General features: G+C 48.6%; 1 protein-coding gene across 3 annotated transcripts in view; it reads right to left on the bottom strand.

The window, feature by feature from the left end:
* The window catches only part of TERF1 (telomeric repeat binding factor 1), a 99,029-nt gene that overhangs the window by 31,484 nt on the left and 50,444 nt on the right, over positions 1–17,101 (bottom strand). For all 3 annotated transcript variants that reach the window (XM_075353176.1, XM_075353175.1, XM_075353174.1), the window contains 4 exons: positions 15,847–15,996; positions 14,837–14,913; positions 11,852–11,920; positions 11,359–11,409 (listed from right to left, as the gene is read on the bottom strand). In XM_075353176.1, coding sequence (XP_075209291.1) covers positions 11,359–11,409; positions 11,852–11,920; positions 14,837–14,913; positions 15,847–15,996 — 347 coding nt within the window. The remainder of the gene's footprint in view (positions 1–11,358; positions 11,410–11,851; positions 11,921–14,836; positions 14,914–15,846; positions 15,997–17,101) is intronic.

Raw genomic sequence — 17,101 nt, forward strand, 5'->3', positions numbered from 1 at the left:
TCGCTGAGAAAGTATGAAACTCCATCCCGAGGTAAGTCAGTGATTGGGTCGGTGTCAGTTTTGACCTTGGAAATTTGATGATCCACCCGAACCCCTGGAGAGTCTCCAGAGCAATGGTCAGGTTGTGTTGACATGCCACCCAGGAGGGTGTCTTGACTAGAAGATCGTCTAGGTAAGTGATCACCGAGTGGTCCTGAGAGTGTAGGACCGCCACCACTGCTGCCATGACCTTGGTGAAGACCCGTGGGGCTGTTTCCAGGCCTAAGGCAGTGCCCCGAACTGAAGGTGTTCGTCCCCGATGGCGAAACGCAGGAAGTGTTGATGCTCTGGTGCAATCGGCACATGGAGATAAGCATCTCTGATGTCGATTGATGCTAGGAAGTCTCCTTGTGCCATCGAGGCGATGACAAAGCGGAGAGATTCCATCCAGAACCGTCAGGTTCTCACATGTCTGTTGAGCAGTGTGAAGTCCAGAACGGGGCGGAATGATCCGTCCTTTCTTGGTACCACGAACAAGTTGGAGTAAAAACCGCGACTACGTTCTTGAAGGGGAACGGGTAACGCAACTCCTCCTGCCTTCAGAGTGTTCACCGCCTGAAAACGTGCATCAGCTCGCTCGGAGGGCGGAGATGTTGTGAAGAAACGAGTCGGGGGACGAGAACTGAGCTCTATCCTGTAACCGTGAGACAGAATGTCTCTCATCCAACGGTCTTGGACATGTGGAGACCGCTCCCCTGACCTGGACCGCCATGCAGAAGAGTTTCTCTGGCTCTTCTGTGGCCTGTTGGACGATAAGGATGGGGACCTAGCTGAGGGTGCTAAGGTCTCTTTGGTATGGGCTGGGTAAGCACGAGACCGTTCCTTTGGAATGCTCAATCGATTCATCCAAATGTGCGCCAAACAATCGGTCACCAGAAAATGGCAAACCGGACAAGAGCTTCTTGGAAGCAGAGTCTGCCTTCCATTCTCGTAGTCACATGGGCCTGCGGACTGCCACCGGTTTGGCGGATGCTACCGCTGTACGGCAAGCCGAGTCCAGGACAGCATTCATGGCGTAGGATGAAAATACCGACGCCTGGGACGTTTAGTAGAACGCTTGTCCGGGAAAGCCCTGTGCTTCTGGACAGCATCTCTGAAGCATTGAGAGCCACGTCCGGACAGAGTCCTGGGCTGCGACCTCCGCCTCATCCTCTAGAGAGTCCTCAAGCTGAGACCCTTGATGAAGTCGGGGAAGATTCTAAGCAAGCCCGCTTAGCCGGTCTGGGACTGCAGTCCGTGTCGGAGTCCCCTACGTAATAACTAGAGGCCCCCCCAGGAGCACGCCGCGTCGCGGACCGAGAGGGGCCTGTGAGTGATCCCGCAGTGCCCGGGGCCTGTGTAAGGGGCCGGTCTGGGCTGCAAGCTTCTAGTATCTTATCAGACCATATGTCCATAGACTGAGCCCTGGATTGTGAAAGTTCCAACCAGTGCCCCAGGCTCCGGCTGAGCGAGTGCCACATGGCCCGAGCAATGCTCACAGTGATCACTGAGTATGTACAGCCGAACTGTGAAAATGCATACAATATTATATATATATATATATATATATATATATATATATATACACACACATATACATACACAGTTCAGCCCTCTAGGTGGCCCAGCCCGATGGGAAGATGCCACCTGGCTTACCGACCGCTCAAGCAGTGTGTGCTGCTTAAAAACATGGCTGTCGGCGTTTACAGGGGAAGAGGGAGCCGTGGGCGTAACCACAAAAGTGCGGGAATCTGGTGTCCCGGAGTGAAAAGTGAGGGGGGCGGAGGCCAGCCAAGTGTGCTCCAGCCCGCACTGTCGGCGTCAGACCGACCGTCCCGCCCCTCCCCCTGACTGGCAGGTCCGGGGGCGGGAGTTTAAGGCACTAGGCCGCAAAAGCCGGGGGCTAAAGTTAAAAACCTCGGCCGGCCAGCAGGCGCGGTCGGCGCGGTAGTGTACTACCCCCGCAGTCGCCGCCAAGTCTGAGGCCAAGGTTCTCCATGCACCGTCCCCAAGGGGACACTGAGTACCTGTGTGGGGATCTGTGCCGTAGAGAGATTAGTGAGGGGGGAGGAAAACAGCCCAGTCTGCTCCAGCCCTCACTGTCGGCGTCAGCCCGACCGTCCCGCCCTTCCCCCTGACTGGCAGGTCCGGGGGCGGGAGTTTAAGGCACTAGGCCGCAAAAGCCGGGGGCTAAAGTTAAAAACCGCGGCCGGCCAGCAGGCACGGTCGGCGCGGTAGTCCCGTACCAACCCCGCAATCGCTGCCAAGTGCCAAGGTGCTCCATGCACCGTCCCCAAGGGGACACTGAGTACCTGTGCGGGGATCTGTGCCATAGAGTGATTAGTGAGGGGGGGGGGGGGGGGGAGGACAGCCAAGTGTGCTCCAGCCCTCACTGTCGGCGTCCGACCGACCGTCCCGCCCTACCCCCTGACTGGCAGGGCCGGGGACGGGAGTTTAAGGCACTAGGCCGCAAAAACCGTGGACTAAAGTTAACACCGCGGCCGGCAAGCAGGCGCGGTCGGCGCGGTAGTCCCGGCGTCATACCAATCACTGCAGTCGCTGCAGCGTCTGAGGTCCAGGTGCTCTATGCACCGTCCCCAAGGGGACACAGAGTACCTGTAGATGCAGGGCCCTGTCCCTGATGATACTCAGTCTCCTGTCCGTCAGAATCCCACAGGGGCTGCGGAGGGAGCCCGGTCCCAGTGCCTGGATGACCGGATAGGATCCCACTTCCCCAGAGCCCCTAAGGGATGGGGAAGGAAAACGGCATGTGGCTCCTGCCTGTGTACCCGCAATGGGTACCTCAACCTTAACAACACCGCCGACTTAGTGGGGTGAGAAGGGAGCATGCCGGGGGCCCTGTTAGGGCCCTCTTTTCTTCCATCCGATATAATCAGCAGCTGCTGCTGACTAAAATGGGAGCATGAGTGCATGTGTGCCTCCTTCAACACAAAGCATAAAACTGATGAGCCCGTGATGCACGGGAGGGTGTATAGCAGAGGGGAGGGGTTACACTTTTTAAAGTGTAATACTTTGTGTGGCCTCCGGAGGCAGAAGCTATACACCCAATTGTCTGGGTCTCCCAATGGAGCGACAAAGAAATTTGAATCACTAAAATCAATGACATTTTCTTTGTACATCATCAATGGAAATGTTTGTACAAAACGTCCGAATTTATGTATTCAAATGAATAGCATAATTTATGGTATCTGAACATAGAGACTGTACATTGTGTCTAACGATCATTATTTAAGGGTGCTTTCACACTTGGGTTTATCGCAATGCACCGCTATGGAAAATAGTGCAGACCGTTAACGGACTGTGCTATTCTCCATAGACTTGTATTGACGACGCACTGTGACGTGTCTGCGTTGCAGCCGCTGGCCGACGCAGAGTCGTTATTGTGACTGAGCGCCGGGCGGAGGGAACACAGAATGTAGCATTTTTGGTGTCGTTAAAACAACGCACCTTGGCAGATTCCATTGGAATCCGCCAAGGTGTCTAATGATTATCTATGGTGGTGGATTCCGTCGCAATGCGCCAAGCGGCGGAATCCGCTGACTGATTCCGTCATGTTCTATGGAGCATGCTCATCATGTCCAGCAGAACAATCTAAATTGTTTAGGATCACTCCTGGTCTCTCTATCTCTCTCTGTCGGTCGGTCGCTCTCTCTCTCCCCCCCCCCCCCCCCTCTCATACTCACCGATCACGTGCACGGCACTGCACAGCTGTCACACTGCTCCGGTGGCTTCTCCTCTTTTAAAAATGACGGCCGCTCATTATTCCATCTTGTATTCCCTGCTTTCAGCCGAAGCCTGGGTATGGACTCAGTAATGCTTTGAAACAGTATGTAGGCAAGACCAGGTCGCAGCCTTACACCTCTGTTCCACTGAAGCCTGATGCCTAATGGCCCAAGAGGCGCCAACTACTCGCGTGGAATGAGTCCGCAGCCCACTAGGAATGGGCTTGAGTTGCAAGCGGTAGACCTCCTGGATCGCAGAGCGAATCCAGCGAGCCAGCGTTGCCTATGAAGCTGCCTCTCCTTTCTTAGGCCTTTCAAGAATGACGAACAAGGAGTCTATGTTCCTAAAGGGGCTGTCCTGGGTACGTAATATCGGAGAGCCCTCACAAGGTCTAGCGAATATAGAACCCTTTCCACCCTATGGAATGGGTGTGGACAAAAGGAAGGCAGAACAATGTCCTCGTTCATATGAAACGGGGAAGTAACCTTCAGATGAAAATCCGGAAGGGGGTGTAGAACCACCTTGTCCTGATGAAAGATCAGAAAGGGTTCGCGGCAAGAGAGTGCTGCCAGTTCCGAAACTTGTCTGATGGATGTAATCGCCACTAAGTATGTTACCTTCCAAGAGAGAAGAGCAAGAGAAGATTCCTTAAGAGGTTCAAAAGGGGACCTCTGGATACCGTCCAAAACGAGATTGAGGTCCCATGGGTCCAGCGACCATTTATACAGGGAAACTAGATGGGAAACACCCTTGAGGAAAGTCTTGACTTGCGGATTGCAAGCTAGGCGGTATTGATAGAATATTGAGAGAGAGATGAAACCTGCCCCTTAAGGGAGCTGAGGGCCAACCCCTTTTGCAACCTGACTGCAAAAAAAAAAAAAAATAAAAATCAAGAATTCTGGGGATCGCCAGAGGCATAGGTTGGACATTAGAGTCCCTGCACTGGGAAAGGAAAGTTTTCCACGTACGGTGGTAAATACGGGATGAAGGCCGGCTTTCGGGCTCTGTACATGGTGGAGATGACCGCAGGAGAGAATCTCGCTCTTGTTTAAGTCCAGGTCTCAATGGCCAGGCCGTCAGCTTCAGGGTTCTGGAGTTCTGATGAGAAATGGGCCCTTGGGTCAGCAGGTCTGGGATCCTTGCGAGGCGCCATGAGCAATTGTACTAATTCAGCATACCAGGCGCACTTGGGCTAGTCCGGTGCTATTAGTATCACCGGGACTCCTTCTGCCTTGATCTTCCTGATTACTCGCGGCAGCAGGGGCAGAGGCGAAAAACATTTAAGGTAAACGGAAATGACTTCAGGAGACTAGAGCATCCATGCCAATGGACTGTGGATCACGTGGCCTGGCTGAGAACGCGGTTACCTTTGCGTTCAACCTTGAGGCCATTAGATCCACGTCTGGTGTACTCCAGTGAGTGCAGATGTGTGGGAACACTTCTGGGTGGAGAAACCACTCTCCGGGGGCCAGGCCACCCAGTTCTCTACTCCCGGTATGTGTGACGCTGAAAAACATGGACCCCCGTCGATTAGGCCCAGGTGAAGATCCTGAGGACCTCGAGATAAGCTGTCTTGCTGCTGGTACCTCCCTGCCGATTGACATAGGTGAGCCACAGCTGTTGCATTGGCCAATTGGACCCGAATCAAACGTCCTGCTAGCAGAAGGGGGGAATGACCTGAGCGCGAGAAGATCGCGCTGATTTTCAGGATGATTTCTGGGAAGGAAAGACTCCTGGGGTGTCCAACGTCCCGAAGCAGTGTAGAGCCAGTACGCTGCTCCCCAGACTAAGAGGCTGGCGTCCGTGGTCAGGAGTAGCCAGTCCACTTGGGGGAGAAAAACTCCTTCTCGATATGGAAGAGGACTGAAGCCACCAGCAAAGCGCATACCTGACTGAAGGTGTCAGGTGAAAAGTTCGTCCAAGGAAAAGGGGCTCTTGTCCCAGGCAGCTAGAAGCGTAAGCTGCAGTGGGCGGTGGTGTGGCTAAGAGAGCAGCACTGCCTCTATAGCCACCGCTATCCTACCTAGCACTCTCATACTGAATCGTATGGAGCGAGAGGAGTACGTAGAGGGCAGTGTACCGCTTGTTGTAGAGCAGTCGCCTTGTCTTGAGGGGAAAATATCAAGCCCCGAAGAGTGTCAAGGGACATGCCCAGGGAGGTGACGGATTTTGACGGGACTGGGGATGATTTGACTGGAGTCAGAAGCCTCCCTCAGCGGGATAGGGTGCCCACAGATCTGCACGCTGGTTGAGCCCTTGATGAGAAGGCCATCCAAGCAAGGCAGAACAGCCACTCTCCTGGTGTGAAGGGCACTCATGGCGGCCGCCATGACCTTAGTTAAGACCCTTGGTGCTGTGGCAGAGCCGAGGGTAGGGCCACAAATGAAAAAAAAGAAGTCCTGAACCGCGAAGCGGAGGAACTTTTGGTGAGCTGGAGCGATGGGTATGTGCAGGTACGCGTCCCTGATAGCTAGGGAGGCAAGGAATTCTCCTTCGACCATAAAGGTAATAATGGACCCTAGGAAGTCCATTCTGAATCTCCTTACGTGCACATGTTTGCTCAGGTGTTAGAGGTCCAGGATGGGACGAACTGATCCATCCTTTTTTGGGGACCACGAGAGGTTAGAATAGAAGGCCTTGAACCTCTCGCCATCCGGAACAGGTACCATCACACCCGCCGTTTGGAGGGAGTGGATCGCTGAGGAGAAGGCCTCGTGGTGTTTTGGAGCCTTTGGGGGGGTTTGAGAGAAAAGACTGACCAGGGGATTGGGTCCAGAATTCAATGTGGTAACCGGAAGACACAAAATATCACACCCATTTGTGGTCTGAGGCGGCGGCCCAGATGGAGGACGACGAGACTCCTCGGTCTTTGTCTAGACTGCCAGGACGAGGTGGACTCGGGGAGGGCTGAGAAGGTCGGGCCATGCGTGTCAAGTAAAAAACATCCTGGGCTAGAGTTGGGGGAGGGAGGTACTCTTTTCCTTCCGTGGCGTCAGACAAAAAAAGAGCCTGTCCAGACAATCGGCAAACCATCGGTCTGGAAACGAGTACTGTGAGAGGCTTCTTAGAGACAGAGTCCACTCTCCATTATCGGAACCAGAGGGCCTTATGGATGGCTATGGTATTTGAGGTGGCAATAACTGCGCAGGTAGCAGCGCCGAGGGAAGCCTGCATGAGGTACTCTGCCGCCGCAGCAATGTGAACTGTTACATCTGTGAGGGTCTGAGGGAAACTGGTAGTCCTGGTGCCTGTGAGACCCACACAGAAGGGGAGAGGGACCCGCGGCCTCGAGGCAGAGCGATCGAGCTGCTCCACTTGTCTGTCTGTCGGGTCCTTGAAGGAGGATCCATCAAGTAAAAGACAGGAGTGGTCCTTCAGGCAGACGGAAGCCGGGTGAGGGTCCACCGAGGCCGGATCAGCCCAGCCCTTAGGGACAGCTAAGCCAAAGGGGTACCGGGACTCCATGGGTTTACGGATACCGAAGCGTCGTCAAAAAACTTTTTTTTTTTGAGGTTTCTTCACCCTTTTAAAGGAGACCGCAGGGTCAGTAGTAGTGGATGGGAGATCTTCCACATGCAGAGTTTTGGTTGATTGCTGCAATAAGGGAGTCCACCGCAGCTTGATCGCTCGGGGAGGTTGAAACCAAGGAATCATCCCAGTACAAACATCATTCCCCTTCCTCCGGCTCCTCAGAGACCGCAGAACATGTGGGAGAACCCCATCTGTGTACCCCAGAGGGAGAACCATGGGGGTCATGCCCTTTTTCTGATCTGCAAACGGTGAAGCAGAGGGCTGATTCTTATCAGAAGGACCCTCTATAGAGGCGTCATCTGGCTGCGTTCTGTCCAGAGGCCCCGAGGGGTGTGAGGACGATGTTGCATAGCCAGCACCAGGTTCTGGGAACTGTGCCCATTCCGGGGGACTGGGAGTCGTAGGCTCTGGGCTGGCAGCGGTTGCTGCGGTGGTGGCAGGGGGGTAAGCTACAGGGGCACCGGACTCACAGAAGGAAGAGGTGCTATCATCCCCTAGTAGCTCAGCGTCTTATAGTTGTTGCTGTAGTTGTGCAGGGCATAAAACATGTGACTGCAGACCCTGGCTGATGAGCCACAAACTCTGATTGTAATGGGGGAGCAATGCTCTGCACAGATAATGTGCAAGTGAGGCTATAACTCACCCAGAACCCTGATGACCCCTCCTCCTGCGTCCCAGTTCTGGGAATGAGGAAGCCAGCTCTGAGAGACGCCCACAGGTTCTGATCACAAGAGGGAGCAATGCTCTGCAGATCCTGTGTGAGGAGGGTTACGCGCGCTTTCTTATTGAGTGTCGGAGGGGACGGGCCTTAGCTCTGACAAGAAGGCATGAGAAAATATAATAAACAAAAAAATGGTGGGAAGGGACTCCTCTTCCCCCTCCAGCCCTGCACAACAATGGTGGACAGAAAAAACTCTAAGTGTACCGCAGCTGCGGGTGCACTGAGTCCTGGGGACTCTCCCCCTCCCCCGCCACAGGTGGGATGCTATGCAGGAGTCTGCAATCACAGCTCATGTGCATCCAGTCAGTGTGACCTTTGCTCCAATTCAGTGTGGAGAGTCTGACGCCTGCTGGCAGAACTTGTATCAACTCAGAGCCTGCCAGAGGGGCAGAGGAAGTTTTCATCTGCTCTGGAAAAAATTCGGAATGATCTCACCTCAGCTCCTGTGGAGATGGCAGTCTGATGCCTGCTGCCTGGTCACACTGGTGAGGAGCGTGTATCAACTCAGAGCCTGCCAGAGGGGCAGAGGAAGTTTTCATCTGCTCTGGAAAAATCGGAATGATCTCACCTCAGCTCCTGTGGAGATGGCAGTCTGGTCACACTTGGTGCAGAACGTTTATCAACTCAGAGCCTGCAAGAGGGGCTGAGGAAGTTTTCATCTGCTCTGGGCTCTGGAAAATCAGTGCCATGAGACCTGTCGTCCAGTGAGTAACAGCCCAGGATCCAGCGTCGCAGGAGGGGTACGGGGAGACGACACTCTGCGTTCCCGCATGTTGATGGTTTTGGGAAATCGGTCCCCAGTAGTCTGCAGAGATGTGCCTCCTATAGACACTAAGCTAAAACTGAAGTAGCCTGGCTGGGCCAGGGGGTGTATACTGCAGGGGAGGAGCTAACATCTTTGCATCTACTTCGTGTCCTCCTATAGATAAGCAGCATAATACCCATGGTCCTGTGTCCCCCAATGAGGAGTCAGAGAAAAATCCTTTATTTGAAATGAAAGACAAAAATACATCCTCTTTCACCACTTTATTAAAATCCCCAAATACCCCTCCAGGTCCGACGTAATCCACAGAGGTCCAATGACGCTTTCAGCTCTGCTACATGAAGCGGACAGGAGCGGCCACAGACCACGACAGCTCTCTGTCAGCTCCACACAGAAACTGAAGTGAATAGCGCTGTGAGCGGGGAGTTCACTGAGGTAGTGCCGGTGTGTGCAGTGATGATGGGGGCGGTAGTTCCTGCGTGCAGTGCCGGGGTGTGTGTGGTGATGATGGGGGCAGTAGTGCCTGTGTGTTTGCGGTGATGATGGGGGCGGTAGTGCCTGTGTGTGCGCGGTGATGATGGGGGCGGTAGTGCCTGTGTGTGCGTGGTGATGATGGGGGCGGTAGTGCCTGTGTGTGCGTGGTGATGATGGGGGCGGTAGTGCCTGTGTGTGCGTGGTGATGATGGGGGCGGTAGTGCCTGTGTGTGCGTGGTGATGATGGGGGCGGTAGTGCCGGTGTGTGTGGTGATGATAGGGGCGGTAGTGCCGGTGTGTGCGGTGATGATGGGGGCGGTAGTGCCAGTGCGCGCGGTGATGATGGGGGCGGCAGTGCCGGTGTGTGCGGTGATGATGGGGGCAGTAGTGACGGGGTGTGTGCGGTGATGATGGGGGCCTCTCTCTCGGCTAAAGAAAACTAACGCAACGTGTTATTTCACAGGAATCTGTTGCCTTTATTATCACTATTTACAACGCATCCGTCACATGGGTCACACACAGCATTGTGATGGATGCCAAACGACGCAAGTGTGAAAGTAACCTAACCATTTCATTCACAATTCTCTTATTATACAGACTCTTGTCTGACATTGTTAGTCATGAGTCACAATTCCATCGTTCATTGTGAAAATGATTATCTACTCGTCTAAAAGAACCCTTGGATGTTCCCACAATGAGTTTTTGATGTGGAGCAAAAAAAATGTCAGTGTCTTACAGGTCCAGGAAAGTAGACTAGACTGTGTTTTGCTGTATCAATAATGAGCATTTTATCAGCAGGAATATCATTACAGGAGACCTTGGTATGTGCAGCACTGATTAGCAGCTGTCACTATACAATGTACACAGAACAGTGTGGTGTGGGCGGTTATACATAGCTTAACAACTGAGCTCTGCGCAATATACAACAGAGCAAACTGTGACTCCATCATAACTGCTGCACCCAGTAAATTAAGTCACACACTGCTGGAATCAGTGTCTGTCCCTACCTCATAGTGCTGTCAGATTATATAGCAAAAACGGCTGACAGATTCCCTTTAACTTCTGGAGCTGGACATTTTTTTATTTTTGCGCTTTAATTTTTTTATTCCCATGTTCAGAGCCATAACTTTTTTTATTTTTTTAATTATTGCACTGATTGATGGAGCCGTGGTTTGTTTTTGCGCACCAAGTTGACATTTTATTGATACTATTTTGTGGTGCATTTTTTGTGTGGCTATTTCAACGTTCCAATATTTTTCCAGCATTAGAGTAACGATTTAAAGGGAACCAGTCAGGTGCAAATGCACCCAGAACCACAAGCAGTTCTGGGTGCATATTTCTAATGCCTGCCTAACTGTATCTGTATATAGTAGCAGACCTAAAGAGATCTTTAGAAAATGTATTTCTAAAAATCCTTTATGATATGCTAATGAGCGCAGGGACTAGTCACAAAATATGTCCCCCATCCTGAGCCCTTTCCAGGTATAGGTGTCCTCCACCCTAATATTATATATATATATATATATATATATATATATATATATATATATATATATATATATATATATATATATATATATATATATATTTTTTTTTTTTCACTATGCGTGTACCATCCTATTATACATGACACACATCCTGGTATATCTGTCCCCCATCCTCCGCGGTCCCTGTGCACGTCAAAATTGACGACTGTGCCCATAGAAGGACGAAAAAGTACAGGTGGAGAGATGGCAGGCAGAATGAGACGGCGTGGGATTTCCGGCCGCACTCCTGACATTACAAGCACATACTAAGAGAAGAGGAGGAGAAATTGGTATATAAGCGTCTTGAAAGAAAATAATTATTTCCAATGGGAGCGTAAGGCACACTTTTTGTTGGAATTCTTTGTTATATTTGCAAGGTGCCTTAGAACTGAGATGTAACCGAGATTTGATCACAATTTTCATGCAAGTTGCTTTTGTTATGTACGGTACCTTTTTTCTGACAAATACATGGGAGAGATCTAATACACTTACAAAGCTCAGCATTTGTGCCACAGATAGCAGTGAGTCTTAATAATTTTAATGGACAATGTTATTATAAAATTAAAGCAAATGTAGATTACCTTTCTAATAGTTTATCTGTAATGTGTGGGGTCTCATCTGGCGATTCATTCCTTATAAAATAAAAACAGGGTAAAGGAGTTTAGCGTACAACGTATTAATACAAAGAACTCAATATTAAGATGCATGATGAAGCAAGGTCATTTTCTCCCATTAGTAGTGGCAGAATTTCATCAACTTTGTGGTGAGATTTTGACACAAAAAATATCAAATGGTGTAAGGATATGAATAGTGGGGTGAATAAACACCAAGGCTGCCTTTATTCGGATGTGTATTACAATGTGCATTTCAAGTGGAGTTGACTTTTTTTTTTAACTTCAAAATATTCCTGCTAAAGGCTGTAAAATAAGCTAGAATAGAGTAACTGTACCATAGACCAGACCTCAAGCAAAATGGCACAATATATGAGATATAAATATATATGATAATTATCATATGCAATGAGGTCCTATAATAGAGCTACAGATGGATGACAAGACAGAACTTTAAACTTACTGATTTAGATCCGTCCTGCTTTTCTTCTCGGATGTGTCTTCACTTGTACAGATCTTTACGTTATGAACACTGCAAACAATAATTCAGAATATGAATGCATGTTGTACGACTGACATTATTACTAAGCATGAAGGAGCTGCTCCTGCCTCTTGAGCCGGGCTCACCCCTGGTTCTCCTGCTTGAACAGCGCTTGATCGTGGACTAGATTATGGTGCGCAGCTAAAAACCCAGTGTCTGCAGGAAAGAAGGTTAAATGAAGTCTAAAGTATAGGTTAGTTTTCGTATGCCTCAACGCAGGTAAAGGCTTTGTCTGGAGAACGTTCACAGACCAGCTTTCAGGTATTCAGACAGGCAGAGTGCTGATGAGAGTGTGGTGTGATCCCGGCCTTCTGCTCTGCTCATATTTGTGTAAGGTGTCTCTGTTGGGATTTCAACAAATAAGTCAGCCAGTCTCCAAGTTTTGGCTGACTGGTTCAGGCAGCCTTTATCTATCCCCCATTTCTTTGAAATCACTGGATTGTCATTATAAATAATCACTTGTACCTTGCCCCCCCCTCACCTCATTGTAGATTTAAGCTCTCACGAGCAGGGTTGTCTTTTTTGCTCTAATTATTGTATTTTCTATAACTGTTACTTGTTTGTATATGAGCCTCTGAATTGTAAAGCGCTGCTGAATATGTTGGCGCTATAGAAATAAGGATTATTATAATGATTAGATTCCCTATTCTCTGGTCAGTAAAATAGCAGGATCAGCTCAGTGTGGCAGCAGCAGCCGATGCACAGTTGGCCTGTCAGCAGAATGGAGTCTTCTGTAGCCCCCCAGAAGCTGATTACTTGGGGGCTACAGAAGACAGCCCATGGGGATAAGCTGGTTCACATTTTAGAAGTGGATGTCTGTGGCATCACCCTACAAGTATTAACATGGCAATTTTCTATTTTATGTGTACATCCGTACATTCCTTTCCCAAGAAGCTGCAAAAAACCTAGTACATGCCCTTATTATCGCCTGGATTATTGCAACCTCCTGCTCTGTGGCCTCCCTTCTAACAGACTCACACCCCTACAATCTATTCTAAACTATGCTGCCCGGCTCATCCACCTGTCCCCCCGCTACTCCCCGACCTCTCCTCTCTGCCAATCCCTTCACTGGCTTCCCATTGCCCAACGACTGCAGTTCAAAACAGTAACCATGACATACAAAGCCATCCACAACCTGCCTCCTCCCTACATCTCTGACCTAGTCTCCCGGTACTTACCTGCACGCAACCTCAGATCTTCACAAGATCTCCTTCTCTACTCCCCTCTCATCTCCTCTTCCCACCATCACATCCAAGATTTCTCCCGTGCCTCCCCCATACTCTGGAATGCTCTGCCTCAACACATCAGACTGTCGCCTACCTTGACAAGCTTCAAAAGGAACCTGAAGACCCACCTCTTCCGACAAGCCTACAACCTGCCGTAACCCTCAGTGATATAGCGCCGCACAATCAACTCTACCCTAATCTACCGTATCCTCACCTATCCCTTGTAGACTGTGAGCCCTCGCGGGCAGGGACCTCTATCCTCATGTACCTGTCTGTATCTTGTACTGTTTATGATTATTGTACTTGTCCCTATTATGTATACCACTTTCACATGTAAAGCGCCATGGAATTGATGGCGCTATAATAATAAATAATAATTCTCTTCTTCTAAGTGGAATAACATTATTTTTTCATCCACATAGCCATATGAGAGCTTTTTTTTTTTGGCAGGACGAGTTGCACTGTTCTTTTTATCATGTGATATATTGGAAAGTGAGAAAAACAAATTCCAAGTGTGGCAAAATTGCAAAAAAATCCAAACGCTCAATTCCACAATTGTTCATTGAATTTTTTATTTACCGTGTTCACTATATGGTGAAAATGTGTTAATTTTTTATATGTAGATTTAAAATAAATAAATAAAAAATAATTATGCTTTTGTTGCCATTTTTCAAGACTGGTAACATTCCGGATTTTCAATCAATGGGGCTGTTTGTGTTTGCACCCTAAGTGGCCTTTTTTTTTATTGATTCCACTTTTGGGTAGATACAATGTTTTCGCCTCTTATAGAATTTTTTTTTTCAATGTTGCAGCAACTAAATATATGTGTCTGGTGTTTTAATTTTTTTTTCTCGTTACTCCGTTTCATTTTATATTTTGATCGGACTGCTACAAATGCAGTGATGACAAATATATGTACCGTATATCTTTTTTATTTAATTTTAATGGGACAAAAGGGGTGATTTTAACTTATTTTTCAACTTTTTTTTCCATATTTAATAAAAAAACAAAAAACAAACATTCCCTTCCACACTTTCTACTGTATTTATTAGTCCCTTATAAACCTGCAATAATCTAATTACTTGTACTATACACTGCAATACAACAGCACTGCTGTGTATAGCAAAACTTGCCTCCTATGAATGCCAGCTACAGAATGGCGTTTACAGGAGTACTCTCATGACAGGCACTGGGGTCTTTACCAGACCCCCGGCTGTCATCACAACCCATCAGTTGCACTGATAGGTGCATAGAATGATGCACATGATGCACCCCCCCTCCCTGCGCGCTGTAAATGCTGCTGACACAGATTGACAGCGGCACTTAGGAGATTAACTGCTGCGTGTGGAATTCCGATCCATACTTGGTTGTAAGAGGCAGATGATGGTCGAATAATATAACCGTCGAAAAAAAACCCCGGCTAAATCAAGGAGCCAGCATATGAGGTGTTTATCATATATCAGTAAAGGGTTAAAGAAAATCTATTAGGCAACAAGTTGACTCATTAGCATTGGAGGTTTGTGCTTGCTGACTTTTGTCCTTCGTAAGGAAGATATACTATTACTGGTGGTAAAATCCATGACATTACACAAAAATAACCTTGTGCAGATGCTGGGGTATTATTAATAAGAAAACAATACAGAGCAAGGCCCATTAATATGCTGTATAGCACTGCTAATACCTTATATTTCTCGGTGCTTCATTCTCCCTTGTTTGGGAGTCTGGATTCTTTTTGGCTTCTACCATTTTTGTTGCTGCCTAAAAAAAATAAATAAAAAAAATAAATAAATAAAAATGACAAAATTGGAACATTTCACCTTTTCTTCACTAGTTTAAAGAGACACGCAGCACATCCCAGTATGCTCTATGTCAGCAATGAGGGCACACACAAAGGGAAAAGAAGGAGAGAGAGATACCAGCACCCCCCTACATCTCCACCCTCATCTCGGTCTATCACCCTACCCATTCTCTACGCTCTGCAAACAATGTTCGACTAACATCCACACTAATTTGAACCTCCCACTCCTGGATCCAAGACTTCTCCCGAGCTGCACCGATACTCTGGAATACTTTACCCCACGAAACTAGGACGAATCACAACTTACTCAGCTTCAGACGTTCCCTAAAAAGACATCTGTTTAGGGTGACCTATCACACTCCCTAGCCGAATTAAATTCACATAGTCCCTCCACGACTTTTCAGAACATAAGTCCCTGTCAAACTCCACCGCACTCAAAAGCGTCTTGAAGTTCTGGCCAACTGGTCCAGGCAGCCTATATCTATCCCCCATTTCCGTGAGATGGCTGGATTGTCACTGTAAATAAGCACCTGTACCTTAACCTCTAAATTGTAAAGTGCTGCAGAATATGTTGGTGCTATAGAAATAACGATTATTATAATGATTAGATTCCCTATTCTCCGGTCAGTAAAACAGCAGAGAAAAGCCAAATGTGAGGCCTAAAATACTAAACACGTTCCGTATATGCTGTAATTTGCTACTTTATTGAAAACTAGACCCTGATGTACCATGTAAACAACATTAGAATCCCATTAAAGTCATAACTTACTATTTTCAAATGAAGATGGAGTCAGCAGCACCATTGTAGCTCTTTTACATTAGGCAGCCATGATGTAGTGTGAACAGGACCACATATAACCTGCATGCGCATCCCTGCACCAACGTGAACTCACCTGTAGCAAAAAAACAGGAGGCCTTCTGCTCAACATAAGACTCAGGTAAGATTTGATTTTCGTCAACATTTTGGCATAAGAAAAATTCTTAAGGAATTCATGGTACGGGTCTTTTCTACCAACAACCATAGACATTTTCATTCTAAGATACTTGGAAGAGAAAAAAAAAAAAAGAAAATAAGCAAATGTTTTACCAGTGCCTGTTTTACTAGAGGACATAACTCACTGCAAAACAACCACCACAACAGTATTTTCTAGTCTCAGGCCCTCTTAGTAGCACTTTATAAATGACACCATGTACAGTGTAACAACAAGAGAACAATCCACCATAAGAAAATCATAAAAGAAGGGAATTTTCGTGTAATACTTTGTGTGGCCTCCGGAGGCAGAAGCTATACACCCAATTGTCTGGGTCTCCCAATAGGAGCTAGAAGAAAAGGAATTTACGGTAAGTAAACAAAATTCCCTTCTTCTTTGTCGCTCCATTGGGAGACCCAGACAATTGGGACGTCCAAGAGCAGTCCCTGGGTGGGTAAAAGAATACCCTGATAAAAAGAGCCAACAACGGCCCCCTCTTACAGGTGGGCAACCGCCGCCTGCAGGACTCGCCTACCTAGGCTGGCATCTGCCGAAGCATAGGTATGCACCTGATAGTGTTTCGTGAAAGTGTGCAGACTAGACCAGGTAGCTGCCTGACACACCTGCTGAGCCGTAGCCCGGTGCCACAATGCCCAGGACGCACCCACGGCTCTGGTAGAATGGGCTTTCAGCCCTGAAGGAATCGGAAGCCCAGAAGAACGGTAGGCTTCAAAAATCGGTTCCTTGATCCACCGAGCCAAGGTTGACTTGAAAGCCTGCGACCCCTTACGCTGGCCAGCGACAAGGACAAAGAGCGCATCAGAACGGCGCAGTGGCGCCGTGCGAGACACGTAGATCCGGAGTGCTCTCACTAGATCTAACAAATGCAAATCCTTTTCACATTGGTGAATTGGATGAGGGCAAAATGAAAAGGGGACACCACTTTGGGGAGAAAGTCCGGGACCGGACGCAGAACCACCTTATCCTGGTGAAATACCAGGAAGGGGGCTTTGCATGACAGTGCTGCAAGCTCTGACACTCTTCGGAGTGATGTGACTGCCACTAGAAATGCCACCTTCTGCGAAAGACGTGATAGAGAGACATCCCGCAGCGGCTCAAAAGGCGATTTCTGAAGAGCCCGTAGAACCCTGTTGAGATCCCAGGGTTCCAGCGGACG

This window comes from Anomaloglossus baeobatrachus, chromosome 6 (genome assembly GCF_048569485.1).
Source record: "Anomaloglossus baeobatrachus isolate aAnoBae1 chromosome 6, aAnoBae1.hap1, whole genome shotgun sequence".
NCBI classification, from domain to species: domain Eukaryota; kingdom Metazoa; phylum Chordata; class Amphibia; order Anura; family Aromobatidae; genus Anomaloglossus; species Anomaloglossus baeobatrachus.